Source organism: Scyliorhinus torazame, chromosome 17 (genome assembly GCF_047496885.1).
Source record: "Scyliorhinus torazame isolate Kashiwa2021f chromosome 17, sScyTor2.1, whole genome shotgun sequence".
Lineage (NCBI taxonomy): Eukaryota > Metazoa > Chordata > Chondrichthyes > Carcharhiniformes > Scyliorhinidae > Scyliorhinus > Scyliorhinus torazame.
The window spans coordinates 50,383,680-50,401,075 of record NC_092723.1 but is presented as its reverse complement, the minus strand read 5'-3'; the positions used below and the strand labels follow the sequence as shown (position 1 = coordinate 50,401,075).

Sequence of the window (17,396 nt, the reverse complement as noted above, 5' to 3'; positions counted from 1 at the left end):
ACACCGAAAACGATCTGGTCGCGTATCATGGAGTCGGATGTGGGCCCGTAATTACAGGACTGCGCAAGGATGCGGAGTTGTGTGAGAAAGGACTGGAAAGGTCCTTACCCTGCAAACGCTGTTGGAATACATACCGCTCGAAACTTTCATTCACCTCGATGTTGCAGTGACTGTCAAACTTAAGGAGGACCGTCTTGAATTTTGATTTATCTTCACCATCAGCAAAGGTGAAAGAATTGAAAATGTGGATGGCATGTTCCCAGGCCATGGATAGGAAAGACCGATCTTCCTGGTGTCTGAGGCAGCTTCCCGGACTGTGGCTTGAAATGAAATGAAATGAAAATCGCTTATTGTCACAAGTAGGCTTCAATGAAGTTACTGTGAAAAGCCCCTAGTCGCCACATTCCGGCGCCTGTTCGGGGAGGCTGGTACGGGAATTGAACCGTGCTGCTGGCCTGCCTTGGTCTGCTTTAAAAGCCAGCGATTTAGCCCAGTGAATCGTTGTTTGAATATCTTCCAGTTGGCCCCTCGGTTACCGGTGATGCGGAGCGGCGGCGGCGGGCGGACGCTGTCCATCTTGCAGGATGGCTGTATGCTGGTAGGTCTAAGAAGTTCTAACACCCCTCAACTACTGGTACCATGATGTGTTGGGAGCTCTGGATCTGTGGAACACATACAGGCCACCAACATTTAAAATAATACAACACTATTTTATTAATTTAGAAACTGTTGAATATACTTTCACTGTGGGTTAACACGATGTTAGATTAAACTAAAGACCTATGCCTGTCCTAACCACTCTATGCACTCAGCACATGGTGAAGGTCTGTGCTGTAAGCTGTAAGCTCTGTCCTTGTAGGAGGCATCCCGAATGAGCGGGAACTCTGATGCTCTCTGTCTATCTAGTGAGTGTGCTCTAACTGGTGATTGGCTGCGGTGTTGTGTGTGTTGATTGGTCTTGCTGTGTGTCCATCAGTGTGTGTGGCTGCACCATGATATACTGGTGTATATTATGACAGAACCCACTGGTATTCACCATAAAAAGCTTTTAATGTCTAAGTGCGGCCCACACATGCCACTTGCATGTCAGATGCGTGGCTCACAATGACCAATTTTTGTCCTCGCAGGAGAAGGTCAGAGGGAGGAGACCGGTGGCAGAGTAAAGACAGACCCAGATGGAAATAAATACACATGAAGTACTTTTAAAAGGTACATTCGTAAAAATGAAAGTTATCTTCACACAAGTAAAAAAGCGAGAGAATGGAATCCATGCGGGCAGACTTTGTGGATTGATGTTGCTTTTCTGCATTAAACAAAATAGCTAACTTTCTATTTAAATGCAACAGATCTTTTTGACTGGCCTCTGGACAATATGCACTAGCTAATTCAAGGGAGCACAAGTTCAGGTCTGAGGGAATGCACAGACCCCTGCGGCAGCAACACAAGAAGGAAAATGTAGTAGCGTGACTTCTCTGGAGATGGATAACACTGAACTTAAAATCTAGGTCAAAGTTATGTATCATTTGAAAGATTTCACACACCCTGTTTCAATTTCAAGGGAGTCAATTCCCTGTTTAATATGAGCGGAAAAGCTTTCAGGTGAATCCATTCTGTGCATCAATGCAAAGTTCCTGGTTCAGAGCCAGTTTTTGACTGGGTTGAAATGAATGAAGTTAATGCCTTTTGTGACTTTGAATAAAAAATAGTGTGACAAGCTGACTTATACAGACATTGAGAACCTTGGAGCATGGCACCTAGTCACAGACTCCCACAAGTTGGAAATGTTGTGATGTCATGTCCGGTTGACATCGCTTATTGCTTAGAGTTAATGGCACAGACCGAAGAGAGATTTCACCATCTTGGAATAGTAACAGAAAACTCAGGAAATATATAGATGGTCAGTCAACACCTGCGATGAGAAAAGACATATTAATCTTTTGGTTATATCCTTTCGCGATGAACGACTTAAATCAAAAGATAAACCTGACATTTCTCGACAGATACAAAAACAAAATACTGCAGATTCTGAAGATCTGCAATTGAAATTGAAATACTCAGCAGGTCAGGCAGAGTCTGTGGAGAGAGAAACAGAGGGTGGAGTATCATGACCCCTTGCGCCAGCGGGATTTTCCAGTCTCTCTGTGAAGTCGATAGATATTTGAATGTATTGCAAACATTTTATGGTAATGTTCCCCACTGTGACGGGGCCGCAACATTCCACCCTGAGTTATTTGGGGGGACTTTTACCTGCCAAAATGGGTTAGGTGGGGTATTAAATTGAGAAAGATCTGCTTTGCAACCAAAGGTCAACTCCACTTTCCAACTTTAACTCAGGCCAGAAACTGGGCAAGTGACCACCAAATCCAACAAAGTGGAACTTTAAATATTTTAAACAAGATTGTGAAGCTCATTTTCATGCAGCTTTTGAAAGTTAATTGCTGTTGTCCAGGTTTGTCAAGCTCTGAGAAACTCAAGCTTTCTCCAGGCAAGGATTTGGTGGATTCAGGAGCTAAGTGCTCTCACATGCATTCTTTGGATCCAGATGCCTGCTTGATAAGGCCCCATGAATGGGTCCCCATTCTTCTATCAACTTTCACCCAGGCCTCTGATCTCCCCCATCATGAAGTCCTGATCTCTCTCCATTGCTCATTGGCCCACTGAGTGGTTGGGCTCTGGTCATGGTGGTACCTGGCACTCCCGCTGGTACCTGGGCACCATAGCATTGCCAACCTGTCACCTTAGCATTGCCACTTGGGCACGCTGGCAGTGCCAAGGTGCTGGGTGCCATATTGCCCATGCCAGGGATCCAGCCCGTGGGTGCCCTTAAGAGCTAGGGTGAGGGGGGGCTCGAGGACCCCCTCAGAGGTAAGTTGGGGCAGTAGGGTGGGATCTGGAGGCTGCAGTGGAGGGACAGAGGGGGATTTAAAGATCGGGGCGGCATTTAAAAATGGCCACCCCGATCCACAAATACTCTTCCTACAATGGCGAACTGAGCTCACCAATGCAGGAATTGAGATAAGTGTGGACTGAGGGGGCGGGTTTTTCCCAATCGAGACCAAAAATAAGGCAAAGTCCCGTTAAAGAATGTGTCAGAAAAATCTGAGTTCTGGGTGATATCCTGTGTATCTAGAAAATCTGTTAAGTTCTGAGATGTTTTAAAGTATTGTATAATCTCTGCATTGATCTATGATCAATTAGACATCTGGAGCAGGATTCTCAGATCTGGCAGCGGGACTTTCCTTTCCCACCACCTGCCAATGTGATTTCCCATTATGGCCACCCCACGCCACTGGGAAACCCATGGGCTTGGGAGTGCCGCCGGTGCAACGGAGAATCCCACTGCTAAGATATCAGGCAACCCAGGGAATATGTGACAGAGGTCAGTAAAAACTCTGCCCAATGTTCTGATGAAAGGTTATCATCCTGAATCATTAACTCTCTTTCTCTCCCCATAGATGCTGCCTAATCTGTTAAATAATTCTCACAATTTCTCTTCTTATTTCTCTACAAATGCTGGCTGACATTTTACAAATGTTCGAGCATCTTTTGTTTGTTTCATGTATACAGTATTTGCAGGTTCTTTCCCATTTTCATTGATCTTGCGTGTGAAATTGGACAGTGCCCAAAAACCAGACCAGGATTTGGACATGTTGGACTGGTATTGTTATTCGTCATTGACCTGTGCCTATTGCTACTAAAGCAGCTCGCATGCAAACTTTGTGTTGTTTGCTAACCTGCATGCTAGCTGCATACAGCCTGTGATAAACAGACTGCTGAATGGCTGCACACCGCAGCAGGTCAGGTGGCAGCAGTGGGGAGAGAAACAGAGTCAACAGGTTGGAATTTGGAAGCTCCCTGGAGGCTTAGGAACCAGCCCACCATCCTGAATTGGACAACAAGAATGTCCTCTGACCATTAATTGGCCGTTCCGCCAAAAGTTATGCCAGATTACTATTTTGGTGCAGGGTGCAAATTCAGGACCTAGATTTTATCCTGATATTGAGGTCCCAACCTCAAAACAAAATTCTAACCCAACAATTCAGGTGGATGAGATTTCTTTGGAACACCCACCTGAAAAAGGTTTCCTCAGGATTCCCATTGTTCTGCTCCGAAGGTTACAGCCAGGGATTGGGGAGAGGTCCTAACAAAACAATTACCAATGCTTAGCACCAATTATAGAAGGAAAAAGATACCTTCATTACTCATGATCTTTTCAGATTTAGCAGCTTTGGTGGGCACAGCGTTTCTGCACTGCCCAACGTGCTCTGACATTTACAACTGCATCAGAATATACTGAAGAGAGGGGTGGCACGATGGCGAAGTGATTAGCACCGCTGTCTCATGGCGCCGACAACCTGGGTTCGATCCCGGCTCCAGTTCACTGTCCGTGTGGAGTTTGGACATTCTCCTCATCTCTGCGTGGTTCTCACCCCCACAACCTAAAGATATGCAGGGTAGGTGGATTGGCCATGCTAAATTGCCCCTTCATTGGAAAAATTAAAAAGAAAGAATATATTGATGAGATTCACTGGGGCTCACATAGTGGAGAAATCCTCATGATTACAAGGTTATGCAACATGCCGTAGACCACCGCAAATCTTGACGTACTCTCTGCCTAGTACTGCAAGGCTCCCCCAGAGTGGTCCAGGCAGTGGAGGAAAGAAATAGTTTCAACATAGCCATAGCCTGCTCTTTCACATTTTGTGACCATGCATGCTGCCTAGATAGGAATATGTTGCGTACCAGAGTCACCTGACATGACATCGAAGTATAGCTCTTGTCACGCAGTAACAACACTTTGATTTGTCATGGTGGCACCAATGCAGTTTGACTGATCCCGGTATATTGGTCATTAGCCTGTCTGATGTACTGCACATGGTCACACACCAACTGGGCACTGAGGGAGTGAGCAGAATCCTTTCAGTTGTCGTACATTTCAGAGTTCACATGCGGTGGCCACAAAGTGACATGCATATGCCAATAGCACGCTGTTCCATGGGAAAGCCTAGAATCCTCATGAAGCCACATGCCCAGCTGTTTGCTAATGGGCTCAGCTGGATTGGAGTACAGAGTGTCAGTGACCACGCTTTTGCAGCAGTGGATAGCAAACTCGGCGCAGTTGCAATTATCACCTACTGCAGCCTGCAAGGAGCCAAACACATAAACATTTGTGTCCACAGCCACCTTCTCAGTCGATGGTAATGTTGTTTTTGCCCTGTACTGTTGTGGCTGCAACAGCTGGTGGTTTTCAGCGGGTATGCTCTTCATGAAGTGGAGATGTCTGATGAGCTGTTCCCAATTGAGACTCAGGAGAGAGACTTGCTCCCTGAACTGCCTGGGTTAATGGGCAACCCTCTGAAAGCTCTTCTCCCCACCCTCCTCCACCCTCTTCCAGCATCTTGGCCTGTCCTGTGTCACCTCTGCTCATTCTCCCTGTCCAGAGGGGTTGCAAACCTATTGCACCAAGATTGGGACACATGATTTGTGCAGAACCATTGAAGTCAGGACAAAGTCTTTCAACATATGCCAAACCACACACTGCAGACATTAGCAGCTTCAAACATCTCTGCAAACCACAAAATTATTCGAAAATCACAGAGCAGCCAGATGAAGTAAAGCAGTGACTAACCATATAGTAGTTGACAATTATTTTTATTGGAGGTGATAGGGGATCCTTCATGCTGCTAAATGCATGTTCAACAGTCTGAGGATAAGAAGGGGTGCGAGCTGGAGCATTGAGCTCCTAAATAGCACTGATAGGTCAAATCAATGTTACATGCTGATGGACATCACAATCAGCCTATTTTGCATACTTCTGTTAGATGCTCTGCATGTGCACTAACAGCTTCACCAAAATGGGATTTGATGCAGTTAGCTCCTGAAGATTGTGCATGGGGCACAGGGACCCTTTTGGAGGCAAACGGCAGCTGTTAGTATCCAAAATAAAATGGTTGCTAAGCTGCCACATTTCATCACCTTGTATCAATGAAAGTCACTGTTCACAAACATTGCTGACGAGGGTTTACTTTATAAATCAGTATTCCGCTACGAAAGACAGTCAAATTTGAAGAGATATATGTTCTTTTAAAAATAATCTCCTGTTAATTTTCAGTAAACATGACAAAACAGAATTTGGGGGTTGTGTGACACGACAAGGAGTTTTCAGTCATACAATGTTCTGGGAATGGAGTTAATTATACCCCTCAGGATTTGAGGTGAAAAACCAATTATAATGAGTTGATGTGTCAGTTGGTTCATATTTAATAAACCACAATTTTCTTTTGCCATTTATTAGATATTGGAGTATTCCCTAAAGTGAAGCATTCTGCATCACAAAGACAAAATTATCATTTGTGAACAGGTTTTCTCATTTAGAATGATAATACAGCTCAAATAACTTGGAAGTATGATATTTACCTATACTTAAGTGATTAATGATTTATTAAACGCATATGTAGAGATATTAGCATTTGCAAATGTTAGAATGGAACCATCAGTCTCTTGCATAATGCCATATTCCATCAATAGATTTGAAAAATAAACCTCTTCTATCGGAAGCAAATGGCTGTAAAGTGAATTGGGAACTTCCAGCCAAGGGTCTGAAATTTCACTTCCTTGAACAAGTGGGGCAGGTTTCTTTCCTATTCCTTCATGGGATGTGAGTGTCACTGCCTGGGCCAGCATTTATTGTCCATCCCTGATTGTCCTTGAATTGACCGACTTGCTGGGCCATTTCAGAAGGCATTTAAGAGTCAATCACATTACCATGGGTCTGAAGTCACATGCAGGCCAGACCACGTAAGGATGGCAGAGATTTCCTTCCCTAAAGGACATTAGTGAACCAGATGGCTTATCATAGAATACACAGTGCAGAAGGAGGCCATTCGGCCCAGCGGCCCTTGGAAAGAGCACCTCACTTCAGCCAACCCCATCCCCATAACCCAGTAACCCCACCTTTTGGACACCAAGGGTAATTTAGCATGGCCAACCCACCTAACCTGCACGTCTTTGGACTGTGGGAGGAAACCGGAGCACCCGGAGGATACCCACGCAGACACGGGAAGAACGTGCAGACTCCACACCAACAGTGACCCAAGCCAGGAATTGAACCTATGACCCTGGAGCTGTGAAACAACTGTGCTAACCATTGTGCTACCATGCTGCCCTTATTCAAATTCCTCCATGATCTCATCCCTCTCATTTCTGTCACCTCCGTCAGCCTTACAACCATCTGAAAATCTATTTTCCTTCAACTCTTGCCTTTTGTACACTCCACACTTTGACATTGACAGCTATGCTTTCAGTCATCAGGCACTAAGCTCCTGAACATTCGTTCCTGAAACCTCCACTCCTAATCCCTGCCTTAAAACCTACATCTTTCACACCTCCAAATAGTCCTTTCCTTGACCCAGAGTCAATTTTTGTTTCATTATGCTCCTGTGAAGTGCCTTGGGGCAATCTTTTTAAAATGTCCTAACTCTGGACTGGGATGTGTGATCACCGTTGTCACGGCAGACCATTTACACACAGCAAACTCCCACAAACAGCAATGTGTTAATGAGCAGATAACCTGGCCGGGATCTCCCCTACCCGGCGGGGCGGGGGGTCCCGGCGGGATGGAGTGGCAGGTACCACTCTGCCGTCGGGCCGCCCCAAAGGTGCGGACTTTCTCCGCACCTTTAGGGGCCAAGCACTCATCGTGAGGGGCTAGGCCCGCGCCGGAGTGGTTTCCGCTCCACCGGCTGGCGTAGAAGGTCTTTGGCGCCACACCAGCCGGGGCCGAAAGGACTTCGCTGGGAGGCGGAAGTCTGCGCATGCGCGGGAGTGTCAGCGGCCGCTGACATCATCCCTGCGCATGCGTAGGGGGTGTCTCCTATGCGTCGGCCATTGTCCGGAGGCTGTGGCCGAGGCAGAGGGGAAAGAGTGCCCCCATGGCACAGGCCTGCCCGCGGATCGGTGGGCCCCGATCGCGGGCCAGGCCACCATGGGGGCACCCCCCCGGGGCAAGATCGCCCCGCCACCCCCCCCAGGACCCCGGAGCCTGCCCGGGCCGCCAGTCCCGCCGATAAGGTAGGTGGTTTGATTCACGTCGGCGGGACTGGCAATACAGCAGCAGGACTTCGGCCCATTGCGGGCCGGAGAATCGCCGGGGCGGGCCCGACGACCGGCGCGGCCCGATTCCCGCCCCCGCCGAAGTTTCGGTACCGGAGAATTCGGCGGCCGACTGGGGCGGGATTCACGCCACTCCCCGGCGTTTCTCTGACCCGGCGGGGGGGTCGGAGAATCCCGTCCCCTGTTTTTTGTGATCGTGATTGAGGGATAAATATTTGCCAGAATGAGATAATCCCACTGATCATCTTCGCAATAATGCCATGGATCTTTTACATCCATCCTAGCATGCAGATGTCTCATCTAAAAGATGGTGCCTCTAGAATGCAGCACTCCCTCAGTACTGTACTGGAGAGTCAGTGTTGACTTTTGTGCTCAGGACCTGGATTGGGAGCTGACTCCTGAACCTATTGGCTCAAAGGGGAAAAGGTTCCACAGCCACATTGTGCAGGAAACAATGAATTGTGCAATGAAGACATTATAAAAAGGTATAAAATTTAGTGTTAGAGTATCAAAAAATCTAAACTCAATGAATCTTTTGTAAAGTCCAATCATTATTATCGTCGAAAACATTGTAGTCACTCTACTGGCAATATCCAAACATCAGGGTGCTGATTGAGAAAAGTTCATTTTATTTTGCTGGCTTCTTTTTATGACTGTTGACAATAATTTCATGGTCATCATTAGACTAGTAATTCCAGATTTTTATTGAAATCAAATTTCGCCATCTGCCATGGTGCGATTCGAACCCAGAACATTTGACAAAGAGTCATCCAGACTCAAAATGTTAGCTCGTTCTCTCTCCACAGATGCTGTCAGATCAGCTGAGATTGTCCAGCATTTTCGTTTTTTGCCCCAAATCATTACCCTGGGTCGCTGGATTACTAGGCTGGTGAAAATGTCACTGCGTCGGACATTGGGGAACATCAGAAGTTTCTCTTTGTGCCAGTTTTTATGACAGGTTTTCCACTGGGGCTGAGTTGTGCAGTAAGGCAAGGCTGCACTTAAGGTCATCATTGTTTATTCTGGGGACATGTCATGCGTGTTCTGTAAATTCCAGTGGGTTCTTCTGCTGGCACACGCTGATCCATGCAGATGGCAGACATGCCTGTGCATGACTATTGGCCATGCCGTCCTGCATCTTTTAAATTGCCTTGGGTATTTTTGTACTTAATCAGGTTTCTTCTGATTGATTTGATGTAATACTTTTGGACTAACTCAGTACTGTTATGTTAGCTGCTCTGGATCCGTGGAACACATACAGGTCACCAACACTTGAAATAGTGCAACACTATTTTATTGAATTATTAACTGTTTAACATACTCTGACTGTGGGTTAACATAATACTAGCTTTAATTAAAGACGTTTGCCTTGTCCTAACCAGTCGATGCACTCAGCACATGGTGAATGTCTGTGCTGCAGGCTGTGAGCTCTGTCCTCCTGGCTAGCTGCAGCTCGAATGAGCGAGAACTCTGATGCCCCCTGTCTTTATAGTGCGTGTGCTCTAACTGGTGATTGGCTGCGGTGTTGCGTGTGTTGATTGGTCCCACTGTGTGTCCATCAGTGTGTGTCTGCACCATATACTGGTGTATATCATGACAAGTACTTGTTACTTTGTTCTCTTTATTTGGTTCCTGTGACTATCTTGAGCCTCCTTTAACTGCACCAGGCTCCCTTCTCTCCAGATCTTTGAGAGACTCTTCTCCCCACCTCCCCACCAACTCATCAAGAAGGTGCGTAGATCCATCCCATCAACCATTCCATCCCCTACCCGCAGACGATGGCCTGCTTCCCCAACGCGCCCTCCTGATGCCTATCGTATTCCACGCAATTACTTACTCCAACGACTGAAACCATAGCATTGTATCATATTGTCTCCCGTGGACCATTTACGTGGGTTTGTTACCCACCGCAGGTCTCCTCTGTACTTTTCCCAACACCTCTTTTCCCCATGAAAATCGGGTCCCATTGTAATTCAGATTTAGGAGGAAGTGATTATTACTGCTTCAGCTTTTGTCATTTTTAATCTGGAGATAATGGGTTTTGGCAGGTTTCAGATTTCCTCTTTATTCATTTAGTGTGAGAATCATCCATTCTGGGTTTTTTTTGTTAAATTTAGAGTGCCCAATTAATTTGTTCCAGTTAAGGGGCAATTTAGAGCTGCCAATCCACCTAGTTGCACATCTTTGGGTTCTGGGGACGAAACCCACACAAACACGGGGAGAATGTGCAAACTCCACGCGGACAGTGACCAGAGCCGGGATCGAATCTGGGACCTCGGCGCCGTGAGGCAGCAATGCTAAACACTGCACTACCTTGCTGACCTATCCATTCTGTTTTAACACCACCATCTAATTTGCTGCATCTTAAGCTGACCCATGGCATTTAAATGGGTCATTTAATAAGTTTTGGCTTATTTCTAACATTGCCTCATTTTTGAACTCTGTGCTATTGCCATTCCAAACTGGATTTGCACTAATACGTGAAGATTTATTTCTTTGTAGAAAGTATAGTCCCTTGACAAAGTTGCACTGAGCAATAAGAAAATATAAAATGAAATAAAGGATTTTGTCCGGCAGCTGAGTTAAGATTTGCTCACAAGTAGAATGTAATTTGCATTGAATGTAGCAAAGCGATAACAATGATATTTCATGTCCTTACATCTGTGAACTGATGATTCCACATTTATTTGCTACATTGTTTACAAAAGGCATGGACCAGGATTTTGAAACAGGTACCTGTTCAATGTACCTGCAGGATTATTGCCGTTGCAGACTGTTCCAACAGGGAAAACAATCATCATGGTAACTAGTTCGAAGTATTTTGTTTCTCACAAACAGTTCCAGTATTAAGTTTTAGAATGATAGTCACAATGATTGACAATATGATGCAACGCTATGGCTTGAGCCATTGGAGAAAGTACCAGCCTGCTCGTCATACATGGAATCATGTTGTACCCCCTCCAAGGAAAATGGACCAGCCCCTGTTTAAAGCTATATGTAGTTTGGGCAGCCAACCTGTTGCTGATACTCACCATTCTACCCTTGTGTATATATACATACTCATGCTGACTGGTGATTGAGGAAGCAGAACAAACTAAACAAAGAGATGAGGAAATCATTTAAACTGAGGTGTGTGATGTGTTTAAATTTAATGTCAGTGAATTGTACTTATTTTTGCACAGTTTTATACATAGCAATATGCTCTTCCAGGTTAAAGAGTAACTGTCATGGGAATATGGGGGACGGGACCTTTGCAGAAATTCATGCACTAGAAGGCGAGCGCTATGGTGTCTCCACAAGGTAATTACTAAAATATTTCTGTAAACAATGTATAATGTTTTCCCATGTGGTGCGATAATATCTATATCCAGGGCTTGCACTTGAATTACATCAAGGAAATTACTGAATCGACTTCCTGTTACCAAAACCCTTGATATTCAGGAGAAAGAAACATTCTGGTTGTGTTCAAATATGTCACTAATTTGCATTCTTCTATTTTAAGATGAATCTATTTCAATGTATATTAAGGCACACAATGAAGTTTAAATAGCTAATAGTTGCAATCAAGGAATGTTTTTAAAATAAATAAAAGCAGAGTCATTTTTAAATGTAAATTTGACATGTAAAAATTATATATGCTTTACATATATACTACATAAGTTTTTTATATATATGTATGTAACATATATTTGCTTAAACACATTAGGTCAATATGAACCGCTGAAACAGAGTTATTAACTTTCCAAACTTTTTTGCACATTTTTGGATAAATGTGTCCATAAGAGTAACTATTTGCTTCCCATTCTACCACAGGCATGGTGAGAAATCTTTACATTCGTTTAAAGATGAACTGTTTTCCTCTTCATAAGTTTACAAAGAGAATGAGTCCGAAAAGGATTTTATTTTTCAGTATTGTCATTAGCAAGGAGAAATCCAGAGTTTTTAATACATTTTAATTTTCCTGAACTAGATTCAAATTGTCAATAGATATCATGTGCTATAAGAGGACCCATGTTAAGGAGACAAAAATATCCTTTGAGTGGTCCGACCTGATGACACTTGAGCAATCAGCCAGCATATGGCACATGCTCAGCTCAATGACTGGAAAAGACTGTTTTTGAGATTCTCATCTGATTTTACTACATGCTTATTAACTTATTAATGTGATAAAGTTGTGTGATCTAAATATGTGTGTTTACTGATCATCAGAAAGGCTCTGTAGGGAGGGGTAATACTTATAGACTTTCCTAGTTTTTGCTCTTAAGTGTCATCAAACTCAAATGTAATCTAGCACTCTTTTTTTGACACAGTGCTCGGAGAACTGTTCCTAAATATCATTTTCCAATCGCTGTAGAACAGAAAAATAATTTGACTAATATTAAAACATGCTTTGTGATTCCTGAAGGGAAACATTCAAAATCCACAAAAAGACCCCCCGCCGGGTCGGAGAATCCCCGGGTGGTGTGAATCCCGCCCCGCCGCTCCGCCGCCGGCTGCCATATACTCCGGTGCCAGTTTTCGTGCAGGGGCGGGGTTTACGCCACGCCAGTCGGGGGCCGTTTGGAGCGCCCCCCTCCCCCGGCAATTCTCCGGGCCCCGATGGGGCGAGCGGCTGTCAGTTCCTGGCCAGTCCCGCCGGCGTGAAATGGACATGGTCCCACACGGCGGGTCCTGGCTTGTAGGCCGTCTAGTGAGTCCTCGGGGGGGGGGAATCCAGCCCCGGGGGAGTGGCCTGGCCCACGATCGGGGCCCATCGATCTACTGGCGGGCCTGTACCGTGGGGGCACTTCTTCCTTCCGTGCCGGCCTCTGTAGGGCTCCGCCATGGCCGGCGCAGAGAACCCCCCTGCGCATGCGCAGGAACATGCCGGTCGGTCTGCGCATGCGCGGAACCACGCCGGCGGTTCTGCACATGCGCCAACTCGTGCCGGCCCTCTGCCGCCGGTTGGTGCGACGCCAGCCCCTCCGCCGCTGGCCTAGCCCCTGGAAATGCGGAGAATTCTGCAACTTCCGGTTGGCCCGACGCCGGAGTGGTTCGCGCCATTCTTGCCGCCGGCGTCGGGCCATCCCGCCAATTGCGGGTGAATCCCGCTGCAGATGTCAGAGCAAAGTTATGTTTTTAGGATTCACGAGCAAGCCTCTCTGAGTCCACTTTCTTGTATCTTCATAGGAGCACCATTGCCCTCCCTCCTTCCACCTTCATTTTCTTCTGTTTCTGCCCATGGAAGAAGCTTAATCCCAAGCCACTCACAACCATACATTCAGACTCACAACAGCAAGGCCCTCGACCCTCCATTCTCCATGGTTCCTCTGCAGCTGCCGATTTGCTCAGCCGTGCCTCTCTCCAATTTTTCTTTTTTAATTTCGCGTACCCAATTATTTTTTTTCCCAATTAACGGGCAATTTAGCGTGGTCAATCCAGCTAACCTGCACATCTTTGGGTTGTGGGGGTGAAACCCAAGCAGACATGAGGAGAATCTGCAAACTCCACATGGACAGTGACCCAGGACCGGGATTCGAACCCGGGTCCTGATGCTAACCACTGCGCCACATGCTGCCCTGCTTCTCTCCCATTTTAACTTACCCCCAGTTAAATCTCCGGTATCTCCCATCTCAGCCTCGAACAGATTTCATCTTGGCCTCCACACATTCAATGAGTGCGGACAAGTATAAATCTGTTGTGCAACAGGCATAGCCATCCTTCACAGACTTGTCTAGATCATGTCAAGTTCTAGCAAGCCTTGTTTCCCTCTCTTAAAACTTACCACTTACTTTGGATCATTTTGGAAAGTAGACACAACCTCCCACTTAATTTCTCCAGTCTAACTCATCTATTTAATTCCCTCTTCCAGTCACTACCCTCACCTTTGTAAGTAATGATGATGAAAGATGAGATTGTAGAATATTTTGTCAACAAGGTATTATCTTTCCATTCACCTGTCTCTGCTGCTGCTCCTCTCAAACCAAGCTACCCCCTTGACACCCCTGCTCCTCACATCCCTGCTCCCACTCACCTCCCACGCATGCTGGAATTCATCACCATCTGACCTGGCAGGACTCCCGCTTACAAACTCCCATCTGTCTCATTGCAGGGCAAACACGAGCACCACCGGCGTGAGTGGGAACAACCTGCTGGAGTCAGGCCCGAGCTGATGATCCCCCCCCCGCCCCCTTTCTTTGAGGAACAACTCCTTGAGCTTGCTCGTGAGGAGCAGGACTGTACCTGTGCAGAGAGCAAGGTGGGGGAAAGAGACAGAAGGGAGAACCCTCATCTCATTCAGCCCTGGTGCAAGTCTGACACGAGTTACCTTTCTTCTATCAGTGCTCCCCAGTCCTGCACTAATGCCATCTCACTTTCCTTGTCGGTCATTCAGGAGACAAGCCCAGGCCATCTTGTGGCCCAGAACACCACAGATCTGAACAGTTGAGGGAGACATCTCGGAGAAGACCATTGAGGAGGCATCACACTTGTCACCCGCACCCTCCACCTGTGCAGATACTCATGTTTCAGTAGGAATACCTGGTAGGCAGGCTTCTGGGCCATTTACTGGTGAGCACCTCACAGTCAGGTGGAGGCAGGGATGTCCCAGGGATCCAGCACTTGATGGGATGCTGGAGTCCAGGACTCTGCTGAGCTCCAGTCAGATGATGTGCCCCTGGGTTCTGTCATCCCAGAGCTGCTGGAGCTACAAAGGCAGAGTCATCATCCCCCATCGAACTGCAGGACCAACAGGAGGAATCTCATAACTCCTGGGCAGCCCGGTAGCACAGTGGTTAGCACAGTTGCTTCACAACTCCAGGGTCCCAAGTTCGATTCCCAGCTTGGGTCACTGTGCAGAGTCTGCACGTTCTCCCCGTGTGTGCGTGGGTTTCCTCCGGGTCCTCCAGTTTCCTCCCACAGTCCAAAGATATGCAGGTTAGGTGGACTGGCTATGTTAAATTGTCCTTCGTGTCCAAAAAAGGTTAGATGGGGTTACAGGGACAGGGTGGAGGTGTGCACTTAGGTAGGGCGCTCCTTCCAAGGATCAGTGCAGACTCGATGGGCCGAATGGCCTCCTTCTGCACTGTAAATTCTAGGACTCAATAACCTTCCATCCAAGGATGGCGTCTGCAGTGAAGATCTTGGTGCAGGATGTGCACTCCATGGCGGGAAATGTCTGCTCCATGGTTCAGTTCATGGCCTCCATGGCTGAGGGGATGAGCTCCATGGTGCAAGGCTTTAACTGCATGAAGCAGGTACGAGCGAGAAACCACAAGTGTCATTGCCAGCTGGGGCGGGGCTTGTGGATCTCACTCCAGCTGCCCCTCCATCCCATGGAGAAGCTCAGGGGCCCCCGGGTACCTGAAGGGAAGAGGATCGGCCCATGCGCAGTCCGGGGCCTTCCACCCAGGAGACTCTGGGGGTGTCCAGCCGTCTGCAACCCCGCTCTCTCTGAGCCCCACACATGGAGGAGGACAGCACTGCAACACCCCTGCTGCCTGAAAATAGGCCCAGACTCTCAAGATCCAGGCCCCATAAGCAACGCCTGCCAAGGTCATCTCAGACAACAGGGCGTGGAAGTCAGCAGGCCACTTCAATCTTAGCTGTGAATCCTGGAGACACACCAATCAGAGAGGGAGGGTAAGGAAGACTAAGCAAAGTTAGGCACCCTGTGGGCACAGGTGAATCTAGACATTAGAGATAAGTCACCAGTGAATTACAAGCTTCTATTACAAAAATCACAGTGTTCACCCATAATGTGCTCCCCTCCACCCTCATGTCTTAGCGCTGACCTTGGTGAACTCAGCGCTTCCTCCCTCAGCACTGAGAAAATGGCAGCATGATGGTTCTTCCACTTCCCATACTGATGATGCAATAATGCCTCACTAACTCTGTCACAGGTCCTCCCCCATAAGCCCCCTCCCCATCCAGGGAAGAATGGCCCACCCCCCAGAGCAACGCTCAGGCCTCTCTTGTCTGTATTATTCTTGGTGTCTGAATAAAGCTCGTAGTCTTACAGTTGAAGTAGATGCTTTATTGTGTGAGTTTGTTCTCTCTCCAGCGCTTATACTATACGTTACATCTGAGCTGTCTGTCTGTGTCCGGCTCACCAGCTGCTGCTCCTGTGAAGAGTGCCCCCTGACTTCCTGCCTGTCCACTATATACACCTCTGGTGCTCCCTCTAGTGGTTAGTTACTTGTAGTGTATTAACATTCACCTCTTGTGTGTATACATACACTATACATCACTACATCCCCCCTTTTTTTCTTTTTACATATTTTCTGTACGTTTGGTGAAGAAAATTGTACAAAACATGTAGATAAATGATGATTATGTACAAGTTGTGATGATATTGACGATTATACAAAGCCAATTAATATTTATGAGTCCAATCTTAATAAAAACATTTATGAGTCCAAACTTTATGAATTTATTCAGTTGAGCTTTTTTTCTTCTTCTGTTGTTGACGTGGTGATGTTGATATTGCAATTTCTTTGTGAATGTCGTCAGTGTTCTTGTGTTTAAGTAACCAACAAGTCATCACGAGGTGTTCAAATGTTCGAGCCACTGATGTTGACTGACGTGGACATTTCTCTGTGCTTGTGGTTTCGATTTAGTGTGTCATCTGCCTTGAAAGCTGGTGTGCTTGTTTGCTTTGGAGCAAATGTAAATTTGTGAGGTAACTTGTCATGCCATGGTATGTATGTACTCTTGTCATTGTTTTGGAGTGTGCTGTTGCATTGTCCTTCATGTGTAGAGATGCACCATGTTGTACAGGTCGTTGTTTCATTGTTGGTGTTTCTGCCATTTCTGTCTTTGTTGTTTTCGTTGTTGTTGTTGTTGTTTTTGTTGTGTCTGTTTTTGTTGTTTTCATTGTTGTTCTTGTTATTTTTGTTGTGCTTGTTGATGTTGTTGTCTTTGTTATGCTTCTTGTTGTTGTTTTTCCTGTTGTTCTTGTAAGTTTTTGTTGTTGTTCTTGTTGTGCTTCTTATTGTTTTTGTTGTTGCTGTTGTTGCTCTTGTTTCTGTTATGCTTCTTGTGGTTTTTGTTGTTCTTGTTGCGATCAATGACTGTTCTGTTGGATAATTTGAGTCATTCTCAAAGTTATTGGTGTCAGTATCTGATGTTTCATTGAGCATTTCTTCTTGAGGATTGTTAGAATGATCTGATGTTGCATTGATCTTGGTGACATAAGTCATTTGTGGTTGATTTGATTCCTCTTCTATGATTCTTTGGTACTCCTCTTCTGGAGTCATTCCTGGTTGATCTGCTTCATCTTTGATCTCTTGGTGCTCCTCTTCTGG

General features: G+C 46.2%; 1 protein-coding gene across 2 annotated transcripts in view; it reads left to right on the top strand.

The window, feature by feature from the left end:
• The first annotated feature begins 11,203 nt into the window (after positions 1–11,203).
• The window catches only part of LOC140393868 (uncharacterized), a 191,829-nt gene continuing 185,636 nt past the window's right edge, over positions 11,204–17,396 (top strand). For both annotated transcript variants that reach the window (XM_072480419.1, XM_072480416.1), the window contains exons 1-2: positions 11,204–11,241; positions 11,323–11,412. In XM_072480419.1, coding sequence (XP_072336520.1) covers positions 11,219–11,241; positions 11,323–11,412 — 113 coding nt within the window. In that variant the 5' untranslated portion in view covers positions 11,204–11,218. The remainder of the gene's footprint in view (positions 11,242–11,322; positions 11,413–17,396) is intronic.